The sequence below is a fragment of the Danio rerio genome, chromosome 7 (assembly GCF_049306965.1).
Source record: "Danio rerio strain Tuebingen ecotype United States chromosome 7, GRCz12tu, whole genome shotgun sequence".
NCBI classification, from domain to species: Eukaryota; Metazoa; Chordata; class Actinopteri; order Cypriniformes; family Danionidae; genus Danio; species Danio rerio.
In genome coordinates, this window is record NC_133182.1 from 49,220,300 (window position 1) to 49,235,916 (window position 15,617).

A 15,617-nucleotide genomic window follows, 5' to 3' on the forward strand; every position below is an offset into this window, starting at 1 on the left:
ATGGAGCCCGGTTCCTTCCTCCAGGCTGCCTCCAGTCGTTTGGATAAGATTCACTCTTCTAGCATGTTCTCTGCATGTTATTATAACCTTGATTAAATCTGTCTGGCTTAATTAAAACGTGCTAATTGCAGACAGAATCACCAAAGAAGCGGTGCATGTGCAATAGCAGCGGCCTAGAAATGTGTAGTGTGGGATATTCTTCTTCTCTCTCTCTATTTTTTTTTCCCATTTCACTCTGATCTCTCCCATGGGTGGCGGTTCTTTCTATCTCTGGGTGTGTAAACGATCTCACAGCAGCTTTTCAAGGCCCTTTGGTTAATTTGGGAATATTTCTCAAAGTAAATGTTTAAAAAACCTTAGGGCACATTTTTTTTCCTCTACGATTTGAAAGATAAAGAAGTGCAATGCACTTTAAAAGAAGACTTCTGAGACCCTACTTCATCAGAGGATCTGCTCTAGATTTCACACACACATAAAAAAACTGTTTCAAGAACGATTTGTGTATGTGTTTATTACAGATCATGGATGGCCCAGGTGAAAATGACCCGGATCTCATCCCAGCGTCTCATCCGCGGTTTTGTGAGGGCATTAAGACCGACATGCCTCCGTATTCAACTCTCTTCACTCGAGTGTTCAAAAACAAGACCTTTAACGTGTACAAACTCAAGAAGCTCAAGAAGAAACACAAAGCCGCGAGCAGTCCATAATGCTCATTCCTCAACAGCAGTTGCCCACCTTCACTGGATGTCTGAACGCCCCATCTGGAATGTTCAATGAGTGTGTGATAGTAGCAGGTGTGTGTGTTTGAGAGAGAGAGATGGCTGATTGAGCCAGCACGCGTTAGATGATTCGATGCGTGTTTGTGTGTGTGTAAATCTGTTCTGAGCCAGTCTGCCGCAACAGGAGCTCAAGTTTAACGTGGAGAAAAGGGAGGAAAATCTGTTTTGCTCTCAAAGATCGCTGTGTCTTCTTTGACACATGCCCTTGTATCATACTGTTTATTTGCTGTACACACACATTCGCTACTTAAAGAAAACGTTAGACGAACATGCAACAGCAACTGCTTTCACGAACCCATTCCTGTCACGCTTCCAACCAAATGAAAAAGAGATGGGCGGAAAATGCTTTGTAATTTGAATTTGCAAGAGCAGCTTGGGGTAATTGGCATCTGTGGCAGTGTTTTCTTTTTATCTGCCAAACCGTTGGTCGGTGTCAAGTTGGGCTTCATCCTGCTGTCTAGCTGATTTTAAAGGGAAAATAGACATTTACCGGCATTTGCCAAAACAAAAACAGATTGACAAATTGAAGTAGCATCCTTTAGGTTTGGGTGTACATCAGGGAAGTCCAAACTCAGTCCTGGAGGGCCGATGCCCTGCATAGTTTAGCTCCAACTTCCTTTAACACACCTGCGTGGAAGTTTCTAGCATACCTAGAGCTTATTAGCTGGTTCAGTTGTGTTTAATTGGGGTTGGAACTAAATATGCAGGACACCGGCCCTCAGGACAAAGTTTGGGCACCACTGGTGTACATGGTGCAGATTCTAATTGTTGGAAGATTCTAAGTCCATGCACATATCACAATTGAGTTTAGGTGAAATTTGCTCTGACACATTAATATACAACATGATTTTATTCATTCAATCATATATTTTCCTTCAGCTTAGTTCCTTTATTCATCAGGGTTGCCACAGACGAATGAACCGGCAACTTATCCAGCATATGTTTTACACAGCGGATGCCCTTCCAGTACTGGAAACATCCATACACTCTCATTCACACACATACGCTACGGTCAATTTAGTTTATTCAATTCACCTATACCAAAAGTCTTTGGACTTGTGGGTGAAACCGGAGCACCCGGAGAAAACCAACGCCAATACAGCAGAACATGCAAACTCTTAAAAAGAAATGCCAACTGACACAGCAGTGACTTGAACCAGTAACCATCTTGCTGTGAGGCGACAGTGCTAACCACTGAGCCACTGTGTCGCGCACATGGTTTTATGACCCTGCAAATTCCGAATCATTTTTGACCTCCCCCCTCTCTTCCAGTTCGTAAGTTCGTCTCACATCGTTCCTCTTAACCATATCCATGTGTCTTCTCCTGATGGGGAATTATTTAAAAGATGCGTACGAGCTTCGTACAATAGTAAAAGTGCCATACTTACTAGGGATGCTCCGATCACGATTCTTCAGCCGATAGCGAGGACCGATTGCTTGTCATGGTAATCGGTCAATACTGAGTACCGATTCTGAAGCTTCAAGCTTTATAATGCATAAAACACGTTTCCCCCTTAGTGTGATACTTCAGTGGTGATCTCTCCTTACCTAAGAGAATAAATATTGGATGCTGCATATAATGCCTTAGACATGTCTCTTATTGCCATTATAAGTATTTATTTTAAATAATTATAATTATAATAAACATTGCAAATGATGAAAGAAAAGCTCTACATATAGGTCTCTCAATCAAGGAAAAGATTGGAGCACGTATTTGCCTATAACCAGGCCCACCCGGAATCTGCGTGCACAGAATTCCGCAGATTTTTAGCCCATCATTAATTCATTTATTTACTTGTGTAAATGTGTGTAAATCTATATTTATTCAGTTTTTTTATTAACTTCAGTAATATTATTGACTAATGTGAAAATGTTCATCTGATTTATGTACAATGCAGTTTGTACAGTAATATTTTCTGTCTTTTACTATATAAAATATATGACAAACTTGCTTTGTTTACCAAATAAAGTGAATCTAATTAGATTTGCATTTTAAACATTAAATACAATTTAAAAAGATATTATTTTTTATTTCATATATTAAGGTTTTAATTATGATACTCCCAAAATAATTCAGCAGAAATCCGCAGACTTTTACCAAAATTCTCTGCAGAAATAGCAAAAAAGTCAGCAGATTCCATCTGGCCCTACCTATAACCTATAAATAAATTACTTCTTTAATAAAAGGAAGATCTATGGTAAATTACAATGAGTTATATTAAAAAATATTCAGATTAATAAATATAAATTGAGTTTTTGTTAATGTATCTAATATTTTCAGGCATGTTTTAGTGGACTTGCAATATTGTCAAAAAATACAACTTTCAGTTCAGTTTCAAAAAGGCCTAAATACATGCAAGGCCATTCCAAAATTTTGATCCAACTAACACAAACACTTGCAATCAGTTCATGAGATCAGCCAGATCAGCAAGTACCGATTAAGTATGATTATCGGCTTATGCTGATCGATCGGAGCATCCCTAATTATTACCTTTTAAAAATGACTCAGTTGCATTATTGTACATTCTTTGATTAGGGACCTAGAAATTGTGCCATATTTCATATTCCAAAACCTACAACTTATTCAGGTTTTTTCCACCAATTCCCAGTGCCATCTGTAAAAAACTACTATATGCTTTGTGATTTAGTTGTGCAAGTAGATTGTCGCAGTAGGTGGTAAAACTACTTTAGAGATTTTATGTTGTAAACCAGTTTACAGGGGTATTAAATTTAGCACGGTTGGGTTAAATGTCCTTTTAATCTTCCATTGTTGTTTTTAATGTAGTTCATTGGAGTTATTTTTAAACAAGTTAAATTTATTGAATGGTCAACAATGTCATGATGTTCAATTCTCCATCTTAAGCTTTAAATGAAAAGCTTTCAGTGTATGAAAGTGCCTTTCCATTTGAATAAGCTCTAAATCCATTGACCAACAAGTCATGCATTCAAAAGACCTTCAAACGAGTGGCCTCAAGTGCTACTAAAATGTACCTACCTTCGATCTCTGCTGCTTTTTTTTCCCTGGCTGTAAGCTGAATGTCGTTGTACAGAGGTTCTCTGTGTGGTGCAAACTATTTTAAATATATTTAAGGGAGACATATTATGCCCCTTTTTCTATTAAAGAGCCCCTATTATGCATTCTAAAAGGTTTTGAGGTGCTCCAACAACAGGCTGATATGCATGCAAGGTCAAAAAACACTTTCATTGTCTTATAATATGTTTTTATTTTTACCTAATTATCCTAACGACTCCCATGTGATTCATTCAGTGATTCATTGGTTCCCAAACCCCTCCTTTGTGAGGCTAATCTGCTGTGATTGGTCGACTGGGTTAAGCGCGAGACAGAGAGAAATGCCCACCACGGTTATGAAGTAGCACAGAGTATGAGAGAGCCCAATCAGCAATACAGTTAAACCTCAGCAGATTATTCTACTCTTAACCACAACTTCAAGTAATAACAACGACACTTATTCAGTATTAATCCACATCGTGGCAAAAGTTGATCTATTTTGAAAATTGAGCGCACCACACTTGTGAGGAACATCTGATGGGGGCCATGGCAATGAACAAACGGCAGAGGATTGCGAGTTCAGAAACGCATTTAAATCTGTAAAGAAAGAAGCACGTCACATTTTTAACATGGTTTTGGACGCAAAATGTGAACAGCCCATACAGATTTAATCTGAGAGATACAGTGCAAGCACTGATCTATAATAGATAAGTGATTACAAGTCACGCAGAGCTAGTTACAACACACAAATAAATACATATTTTACTAAACAAAACGAGGCAACAATTTTAATTACACTTACATGTTATGATCCGGATTAAGAAGAAACTGGTACAAATGAATTGTACAGGGTTAAAACAATCATGGAAAACCTGGAAAAGTCATGGCATGACATGGCATTTTCCGGGCCTGGAAAAGTTTCGGAAAAACAGAAAAACTCAGTAGGTTTTGGAAAAGTCATGGAAATTACATTTACATTTTTGTCCAAAGGGACTTAAGCTGTAGTCACAGTAGAGCTTGTGCTTGCAAAGTTCTGTCCTACGGCGTTGCGAAAAGAGGGGTTAAACAATGTGATTAGACATCAATAAAAGTGAGCGATTGCTTCATATTTTAAATATGTTAAATTATCTTCTATTGGTCTCACGTAATCACCTGAGTGTGATTTAACAGATAAGAATTCACCAAGCTTGAACTTTCAAATGCAGTGAAATGCGAAACTTCCGTCAACGTTTCTAATCTGCCGCATTCGCATGCCTATGAATGGAAGTCTATGCGGAAAAAAATGCACAAGGATATCTAATATCTAATACATAGATATCGAAATAAATTGAAACTACTGCATGTTTTATGATATGCTGTAATAAATGCAAACGTTTCTTATGATTTAACAAGTACATATAGACATCACATGAAACATTGAGTCATGAAAATTGACTTGAAAGTCCTGGAAAAGTCAAGGATTTTTTGTAGCAAAAATGTGTATGAGACCTGAATGTAACAGTTACTGACAAAGTCTCTGTCAAAGTCTGACAAAATCCCATACATAACAGGGTCACACTTTACAATAAGGTTCATTAGTTAATGTTAAGTAATGCATTTACTAACATGAACAAACAATTAACAACACATCTACTACTATATTTGTTCATGTTGGTAAACGTTAGTTAATGAAAATACAGTAGTTCATTGTTAGTTCATGTTAACTCATGGTCCATTCACTAATGTTCACAAGCATGGACTTGGATGTTAATAATGCATTAGTAAATGTTCAATTATGATTAATAAATGCTGTACATGTGTTGTTCATGATTAGTTCATGTTAGTAAATGCATTAACTAATGAACCTTATTGTAAAGTGTTACCGATAACAGTCTCTGCTGCTTCTTCCTTTAACAGCAAATGGCAGACGAATCCCGCTTGGCAGTGTGTTATTGTATCAAAAATCTGAAAAAGGACCGGAACACAGCACACGGTTGGCTATACTATGGGATTTTTGTGAAAGTGAACTTTAACCCTTTATTCCCCACAGCCTAATTTCCATCCGTCAGTGATAGTCATCTTCATGTCATGATCAGTCCCATGATCCCCCGTGCTTCGCTAGTGTCTGAAGGGAAAGGCTCATTCACGTTTTACCGGATTTGGCACTTAATATTTGGTGATGTACCATATCAACGTCAATACGTTCTGGCAAAAGATTTAAATCCAACACGATTCATATATTCTACTCTTAGTCGACCATTTTGTTAAAGAATCAATAGTTTTAAACAAGGTGCACTTACAAATTTAAACCTCAGCTGGATGTTTTTATTCATTTGGTGCTGTGTTACACACTCCATGGAAGCTCATTTTCAAAAACCAATAATAGGGGCTCTTTAAAAAAAAAAACTCTCAGGTGTGCTCAGAGTGTGTTTCAGATCAAAGTTTCAGATCAAAATGCAATGCAGATTACTGCACCATGATGTACATGCACATTTATGGGTGGGGAAAATGATGTTTTAGCATGGAAATGAGCTGCTCCAGCCTGAAAGGTGGAGCCTTTACAACTTGTTTCTCAGATACTCTCAATATTTCACTTCCACCAGCTATCCTGTGACATTTCAGGTCTTTGCCATGAATGCTTATCATCTGCATGCATTGTAAAGCCTTATCAGTTCAAACTTTTGATACAACATGTACATTATGTTAGTAAATGAAAGTTTTCTTCAGCATCTTGTTGCTTGTAAGGTTTGCTCCTGATTAATGGGTATAGACACACAAAAGAGTGGGTTGATTTTTACCATTGAAATAGCACACACTGTGGACACATCAATGTTCGAACACCAGTGTATTTTGCATAATAGGTCCCCTTTAAAGTGTTTAAAGATAACCACGTTTTCCTGATTATTCATTTGTACAACATGAGGGCTCCTCTGTGACATTCTGTTATTTTATTATAATATGGTGAAACAGCTGTTGTTACCTTAACTGTCAAACAGTTGACACGTAAACCTTTGTTTTACACAACGTCTCTGTCACAACACACTGTCCCTCAGGAGATGATTTTTACGAAGCTGTGCTTTGATTTGATGTGTTGATATTGTTTAACTGTAAGAGTTCTTCGGTACGGTTCATTGCACTAGTTTTGTCGCCGTGGTGTTTCACGCAGACAGATTGTTTTCATTTGTGTCAAAAGTGTTGATTTGTCTTTGGATGTTCAGTGTTGCTTTCCATTTTTGTATTAAAGCAGATTTGTAAGGTGGATGTTTCAGATCTCTGTCGCTACAAACAGGATTTCAGGCATTTGAAGTCAAATCACAAAGGCGTTTTTGATAAATACAGGTCAGAGATTTTGGGCTGCTCTCGTTTCATCTTCTGCATTATCCCCAAACTAATTACAGCTCCGTTTCTATAGAAAATAGGCCACTTATTCATCAAGAGACTTACAGCAGATGAAATTAAAAGCCTGCTGTTTCATTTGAATGTAGCAGTGTTTAACGGTAATGCTCACTGAAGTACCATTGAAGCCGTAACAGAAGAACTCCATTTATTAAGGAAAAAGAAAAGCAATTTAAAGGATGCAAATACAAAATGCCAAGATACTTTGAACAACTTAAATAATAAATAATACATGAGGAAAAACAAGCTTTAAACAGAATTAGATCCCTTTATATATATATATTTAAAAAGCAATTACTTTTTGATATGCACAAATGAGGTAAAAACATTGTTTCACAAAATAGATTACTATATATTCACCACACAAATAAACAGGTGGCCTTGGTTCAGTAAGATAGGGAATTCTGCGATTCAAAGACAGAGCTCATCGCGCTTCATTCATGAACACTCACACCTCTCACTGGATTTCCAATCCCCTTGACAAGGATGACTCCCAAGCGCCAATCCCTTGGCCTCCTTTTAACTCATGAAATAGCTAGCATTGCACTTCCAACTATATTCCTTAGCTTCATCTTGAAAACCTTCTTTATACTCTTGTTGCTGCCTTTGGAAATATTGGCACTTTTTGAGATCTGTAATAAGAGTGACGACTTCTCCGTCGAGTTTTTCCAACTCCCATGATCCTTTGGTTCACAGCATGACAGTGAGCGATCAGTTCACATTAGGATTAGCACTCTGATGTCTTTTAACACACTCCTACTCGCTCTAGTCTCCTCAGCCAGCCTGTCATGCTCCACATACAGCATTCTCCAGAAAAAAAAAATAAATAAATAAATAAAACTCAAATGATAAAAGGAGGGCAAAAACATTGCCTTAAAATGCATAAAATACAAGGTTGGCATTTTAGGCCTCACGGGGGAGACTTTTAGTTATTCCATTTGCACACACAAGCCTTGCCTTTCCTTCATACCATGCAGCTTCACCACATGCGTTCACAAGCCCATTAAACGTTACATAGGAGGCGCTAAGGGCCTGAAACCGCTGGCCTGGACCCACTCTGAGAATGCACCTGGTGCCTTGGCCCATCTCCTCACTGCTGTGCCGAATAATGTGATGGGATACAGGGAATTATTTATAGTTGAACAGGAGATGGTGTTATGGTGGGGTAAGCTGGTTTGGTTAATATTACAATACTTTAGAAAGGAAGCAAACCGAAACAGTAAACTTTAGTTACATACTGAAACAGTAAACATTACTGTGTGCTGCTCCAGCAGAGCTCAAATTCATGTTTTAGTTGAACACACATTCGTTCATTTGTCTTAATGGCTATCCGTTAGTTTGGCAGACTCTGATTGCCACCGCTCAATAAAGCGCGAGAGCCAAGAGAGTTTTCGATAGTTTTCAGCTACAGGATACTTCCATCTCATGCCAGCCACTCAGCCTTGTCCCTCAGCCACATTTGTATTCCAGCCGTTCCATTGCTCCGTTTTGGCTAGAAAGAGAGGACAAGATTTGTATTCCCAAGGAATGTCTCCTAAAATGCCAAACAATAAGGCTGCTTTCTGTTTCATTTTCCTCAGTGTTTTTCACACATCTTCAGTTTTTATTGGTCTTTTTTTTCCCCCTCACACTGCCTCTTTCAACCTCACATCCGAGTGAATAGAATCTAAGCTGAGGGCTGAGCAAATAGAAAAAAATAACCGGTATCCTTGTGTAAAGTTATGATTGATGAACACAAGTGGCCACCCTGACAGAACAAGCGCCAAACTGATTTCAGAAAGCGGCCAGTGAAGAGGGATGACAAACTCCCTCCTAGTCGCATCCAAGAGGTTTACTTTTCTTCCCGACTTTCTTTTATTTAACACATAGACCATACAAACACATAGAATGGGATATCAGGAAAGATCCGAGTGAAGCACGTCTTAGACGCTCTGCCAGCGCCAGTCACAAAGACAATGAATGTATCCACTAAAATCATTGTCGTCCGCAATTGACTTTAATAAAGATGCCCATTCTGGGCTTAGAAATTCCCATGACCTCAGCTTGCTGTGTCCTGGAATACCACTTCCCATTTGCTGCTCATGGAGAGTCCCAAATGTCACCCGGCTCTGAATGCAGAGGGAGTGTCTCGTGTGAAGTAATACATCCAGAGAAAGTCGGAGCGTAGGACTTTTCAGCATAAGAAAAAGCTCTCTGGTTTTTAGGCATGTCTTTAGTGGTCTCCCTCCTCTCCTCGAGCTGCAAGAACACTTCCCGGCAGTTCCTTAGAGGTCGCTGCCCTCGGCCCGCTCATAGAGAGCTTTCAGCTTCTCAAAACGAGGCCCCCACTCTTTCAAACACTCATGCCCTGCTGCCATTCCTTCTTCCAGCCCAGCGGAGCTGAAGGAACTCAGTGACCCAGCCAGCGAGCCGCCCCCCTCCGTGGAGAAGACCTGCAGGGAGTCGAAGGGCGCCGTCTCTGGGTGCTGGTCGGCATCACGGATAATTTCACACAGGTAGCGGGCCAGGTCCTGGCTGGAGAATGACAGGCTCTTGCGGGCCAGCTGTGCCGCCCGACTGGGATTTGCAGTCTGGCCTTGAGCCGGAGAGCGGCAGGGGGGGACATCCCTGCGGATGGTGGCAGATCCTGAGGAGATGGAGGAGGTGGTGGTGGTGGCTGTTCCCGCTCGGGAGGGAGGGTCAGGCTGGCAAAAGTGTTGCTGTTGCTGCTGGGAGGGTGGGTGGTGGTGGATGGCCCTCGAGCGGCTGTACTGCACCGACTGTGCTGGACTCGGCTGCAGGGACTTCTGGAGCTCCGCCATGTCATAGGCATTCTAAAGGAGGGCGAGAAAGAGAGAGGGGGAAATGAAATGCATAAAGCGCTGACAAATAACAAGATCATTAGCCTTACATAACCCGCCATTACATTCAGGAACTGGTGTAATAACAACAGCGTCTGTCACAAAAACTGCTACGACTAATAAGTCTGAGCTCACTGACAAAATAAGCAGCTTGTCTGTACTTCTTCATCACGTAATTTATTATCCCCTAAACTGTTAATGGCATTAATCCGGATTCAAGCTGCTAACACTGCGTTATGATTAACACCTTTATGTGTGCCTTCCTGCACCTGAGAGGAAGAATCCTGACAGACGCAGCCCCGCATTACACACCAAGTCAACACAACAAAACAAGATAGCGGTCCCCTTTTCCCATTGAGTGTCAGCATTAATCCCATTTCACCGAGGATGATTCTCCTCGTTATTTAGCAGTGCAGCTCTCGGGGGAGGAAGAAAAACATATAATGCCCCTTAAGGAAAAAATAGACGACAAGAAGAAGAGGAGGAGGAGGAGGAAGAGAGACAGAGAGGGAGGTGTGGGTGACAGGGGTGTGGGCGTAATTGATTACATGATGAGGGAGATGTGTGAAGCCTCATCAGATGGAGAGGATGAGAGCACCACTATGCATCTGATAATCACGTAACAGGATTTACACACGGCAGATATGAGAATGAAAGATCATGCAACACATCTACACCCACATACTTCAGACAGATCAGAGGAACAGGCAGTTACATCAAACAAGCCCGAACCTCTCGTTCGGTGGGATTCTCATAGACAGGAATGCCACATTATGACTGAAATAAGTCTCTCAGCACTCAGCAAAGCCACTTGTCATCAGCATCAGAGTGCAGTTTTTTAAATGTTAGACGTTGTCATAGAGACAAACTGACAGGGCGTCATGACAACCCGGGCAAGTTGTCATAGTAACTTTGAGCACTCAGCTGTCCTCCCGTTTGGGAAGTAGGCGTCTGATTCTCTGACCTGAGATCTGAAATCAATACCAAAACTCACCTGATCCTCCTCCCCGCCACCCTCCTCGTCGTAGTTGAGCACGTTCTCTCGGATGTCCTCCCAGCCGTCATGGTGTGCAGACACGTGATATACACCCTCCTTCAGCCCCTTATAGCTCCTCCAGCGCGTGTACAGGAAAATCCCCAACAGCAACACTGCGGAGGCACAGGAAGTGGTTGAGAATTACCTCGAGTGCTGATCAAGGATCACTTTAGCCTGTTATAATTTACAGAAACACTGCCCCTGTTCACAGATCAGACGTTCAAGCCAGCTGGGTTGTGAAAGCACATCGCCTGGAGCATCCCTTAGGTCAGGCTTCCCTGGCACTGAGGTAGCTTGATGTCATAGTGATGACTTTGTATAGATGGCCTTGATTTGCCACAGACACATTATTTCAGTGAGCGCCGTGGCTCGTGTCAAGCATAGCTTGCTGAATCAATCCTATTTGGCACCACTCTGACCTTTAGAGTATATTATCTTGCTATCGAATGCCCAGTACACTTCAATCTGCCAACACTCCATTCTCTCACTTTTCGATTCAGATATCTTCTCCATTTACCATCTTCTTTTGTGTGCTCTCCTTTTGTGTTTCATCTCTATCGCTTTCCCTTTCAATCCTCAAACCTTTCGAGCCTTTCCCTTCCTCCTATTGCTTCCACTTCATTACCTCAGCAGGCATGTTATGCGCCTTCTGCAACGTGTTTTAAGGTCAGCCCCGTAAATAATTCCAGCTTTAGATGTTCATGTCGCAAAGACGTGAGAACCTGACACACGGTGAAGGGACCATAAAGAGGCAAAGAAAAGCACGGCGTCTGCTAGAAGGTCTCATAATGGCTGTGTCAGTACTTGATAACTGCTTTTGGATTAATCTAAAGGATTTGTGCACTTAACTGAAAGGCTCGCAGCACAATTCCACACTGATACCTCTTAACGGACTGAAAATCGCACTTAGACTCTCTACAACCTCAATCTTTGCCACCACATGCAGCTACACATCAAATATCTGCTCTTTTTAAAATGTGCCACGCCGTGTTGTCACCAAAGAAAGGGAGATGCTAGAAGCAAAACAAGTTCGGTTTTGTCCTTGAATCAGTGTAATGAATAGAGTTCAAGATTTGAAAGGTGTAATCTTTGTAGTCAAATGCTTCCAGTAACTGTGTACGGCAATTTATGATTAAAACAGGATGTCTTGGTGAAGGATGACCATTTCTGTTCTGACATATGGCATGTGTTGCAGCTAAGTTCTGGTGTGTTTCTCGCTTCGTAAAAACAATGACAAGATTTGCAGAAAGCCATATGGAGTGTGTCTATTCAACTGCAATCATTTGTGGGGAAAAAAAAAATGTTTCAGACATCTGTGACGCATGTATGATATACAGAACCTGTGTATAAAACGTGTGGAATTTAAAGCAATCTGCTTCTTACTCAAAGGTTTAAGAGTCTAACGAGATCATTTTTAATCTGTTAACCTGTCCATGCACTGAGGAGAAATGCATTTCTATAATATTATCCTTTATTCACCACTAAATGTGACTAATTTATTTAATTTCTGTTTATTAATATACCTTTAACATGACCTGAAAGTCACTCTCATTCTATTTCCGTCTCTCCAGCACTGCAAGTTTTCAGTGATTTTTTTTTGAATGCATCTTGTGTGGTTGATATTGAGTGAAAACCTCTTCATTTGAGTCCAGACAGGCCTTCTGTCTCCATGCTGCCTGCTTCATCGATCACATGACCCTTCAATCTGACCCCTCAGACCCCTCTCAGGACGCCCGAGACCAGTCCAGCATCCTAATCTCCACTCCAAGAAGATAAACACTACACTGTAGGAAAGGCATTCAGATATCTCTCTTCTATTTCGGCTATGGAATAAACTCCTGCATCGCTAGCTATGTTTCCATCCACCTATTTTTATGCACATTTTGGATATGCGCATAACTGAGTAGGATAATCTTTTATTCAATAAGAAAAGATGTGCATAAACTACGATGGAAACCCTTACTGAATAAATTCCAAAAAAAAAAAGGTCATGTGATTTTGTTGTAAAAGATCATGTGGTGATGGAAATGTGCGTAAATGGCCAAAGCAGCAGGCTGAGCACAATGTAAAACATCTGAAATGTTGCTTTTGTCATTTTAAAACACCTTAAACTTTCAGTATTGGGGTTATTATATTATTAATTACCTCCAGAATCAAGAGAGTCTGTGCTCTGCGTCGCACAGCTTCAAACGCCACAACGTTCATTGCGTATCAGCATTGTCTTCTGAGATGCAAGTCATGTATTAAATAAAGAAAAGATACACGCAGCTTCTACCGCAGTAAATTCCATTTTTACTTTTGGTATTTGGCGTCGGTTAATCAGGATACGAGGTCTCTGACTCGTTGGATGGAAACGCTGCTTTCGCACGTCTTTTATGCGATAATCCAGTTTTGAGCATACAATTTATTCACATCTTTGGATGAAAACATAGCTAGTGTGAAGCAAACTCTAATTCTAAAGATTGCAGACCTTTATAACCAATGGAGAAAGATTGTTTTCCTCTTTGAGCTTTTTTCATTTAGCAACGAGTGAATAGAGCTGTTTAAAGATCTATCAAGGTTTCTGATAAACACTGGAACAAAACACATTAATGATGATTTTCTCATGGTCATTAAATTTATTGTGTTTCTCAAGGAAAACACTATAAATCAATGCCTGGACAAAACATAGTGTTTTATTAAATGAAAAGCATTGTTCATCAATTTAATATATGCAATTATTAAATGAAATCCATTTACATGCTCTGAAAGAAGCCCTACATTTTATTTTTCATACAGGAAAACAAGCAAAGTGGAAAAAAAAAAGATACAGTAAATCTGTGCGTACTAAACATTTACAGTGCAGAACTGTAGATGAGATTCAGGCTCTTTCTGTCTGATTATCAAGACTACCATTAATTTAATAGTAAAATACTGACAACATTTTACTCTCAACTACCTGGTCTCACCTATGCTTCAACATTTTCCTTTACTATCTTAACCGCAATTGCTTAAACTTTGGGTTTATTAACAGCTTGCACCAACGCAAACTGTCTGTTTGGTGGTAAAACAGCACTGTTTGTGTTTACCAACATGCAGAGAAGAATAGCCTCGGACACAGCTATTTTTGACTTTACTGATTATGTCAGGGGTGTCAAACTCAGTTTCTGGAGGGCCGCAGTCCTGCATAGTTTAGTTCCAACCCTGCTTCAACACACTAACCTGTAGGTTTCAAACAAGCCTGAAGCCTAAATTAGTTTGATCGAGTGTGTTTGATTAAGGTTGTGACAGAGCTGCGGCCCTCAAGGAACTGGGTTTGACACCTGTGGATTATGCATTTGTAGGAGTTTCCTAATCAGATGCAAATGTTATGGGAGGAGAATATTTAAATAAATCATGCAATGGATTTATTACCGTATATTATTATTATTAGTAGTAGTAGTAGTAGTAATAATGAAAGGGTATTTGTGACCATTATTAAACAGCTAAACTAAACAGCACAGTGTAGAGAATAGGGAACATGTGTTATGGACACATTTATATGGAATGCCAGGAGAACACATCATCTGAACATATAGTTTGCTAAGCCATTATCTATTTAATTTGCTTCAGAGATTAAAAGACACCTAAGAAATAAGCGATAGGGTGAGTCACGTAATACCAGCACAATGTTAGTTTTCTCAGGCAGCTTGAAATCTGTTCTTTTTGGTCCTGAACTGTAAACAACACAGTAGTCAAAATGTACATGTCATGTTTTAACTCGCAAATATACAGTCAGATATGGCTTACTGTAGCTGCTACTGTGTTCTTCAGTTCTGTCCTTGACTGTCTACTTAAAAGACTGTTTCACTTTTACATGTACAAGTTTTTTGCCAGTCTTGTGGTCACAGAATAAGATTGTATATTTTGTAAATATGCCTATTCTTGGCCAATAAATAGCTAAATAGGACTAAATACAATATAAACTCTACTTTTGGTTTACAATGTAAACTCTACTCATACGGACATATACCGTTCTTCCACATTTGAGAAATATAAATCACAATAACTTTAGATTTTTAATACTGACACTGAAAAAAATGTTTCTCCTTAGAATTGGGAAGCTTTTGTTGTCTATCTTAAAGCAAATAAAATTATATAATATAATGTTCACAGTTTTCATAGTGATAGGTTGCGACTGGAAGGGCATCTGCTGTGTAAAAACATATGCTGGATAAGTTGGTGGTTCATTCTGGTGTGGCGACCCCAGAATAATACAAGGACTAAGCCAAAAAGAAAATGAATGAATGAATGTTCACAACCCAAATGTAAAAAAAAAAAACTCATTACTCAACATTTGAAAATATGGACTTCCTGTACATGGTTCTTTGTCTCAAGGCCTCAAATAACTAGATTTTGTGTTGTCCGCTAACTTTGATATCACAAATTATTATCTACCACTCGGAAATATTTGACTAGCACCCTCCCCCGACAACCCTCCATCATTCAGTTAAACACTTAAGAAGATTTTAGCTTAAACCATGGACCTTGGTGATTCATAAAATTATAATTAGGTAAAATAATAATATAAGTAAATGTCTGGCACTTTGACAGTAAAT

General features: G+C 39.7%; 2 protein-coding genes and 1 long non-coding RNA gene across 9 annotated transcripts in view; 2 read left to right on the plus strand and 1 right to left on the minus strand.

The window, feature by feature from the left end:
* Window positions 1-1,811, plus strand: part of dpy19l3 (dpy-19 like C-mannosyltransferase 3) — a 125,967-nt gene extending 124,156 nt beyond the window's left edge. For 4 of the 7 annotated variants that reach the window (XM_073907243.1, XM_021477948.3, XM_001337368.9 and 1 more), the window contains one exon: window positions 519-1,811. In XM_073907243.1, coding sequence (XP_073763344.1) covers window positions 519-707 — 189 coding nt within the window. In that variant the 3' untranslated portion in view covers window positions 708-1,811. The remainder of the gene's footprint in view (window positions 1-518) is intronic. The other 3 variants (XR_012382637.1, XR_012382636.1, XR_012382635.1) reach the window with 1 other exon arrangement.
* A 374-nt stretch (window positions 1,812-2,185) lies between these two features.
* On the plus strand, window positions 2,186-7,027 carry LOC141375124 (uncharacterized). Its single transcript, XR_012382643.1, has 2 exons — window positions 2,186-5,340; window positions 5,661-7,027. It is a non-coding gene; the product is annotated as an uncharacterized lncRNA (long non-coding RNA).
* Window positions 6,207-15,617, minus strand: part of si:ch211-186j3.6 — a 435,691-nt gene continuing 426,280 nt past the window's right edge. Inside the window, exons 32-33 of the mRNA XM_001920953.7 lie at window positions 10,999-11,153; window positions 6,207-9,977 (exon numbers count right to left, since the gene is read on the minus strand). Of these exons, the coding sequence (XP_001920988.3) occupies window positions 9,429-9,977; window positions 10,999-11,153 (704 nt within the window). The 3' untranslated portion in view covers window positions 6,207-9,428. The remainder of the gene's footprint in view (window positions 9,978-10,998; window positions 11,154-15,617) is intronic.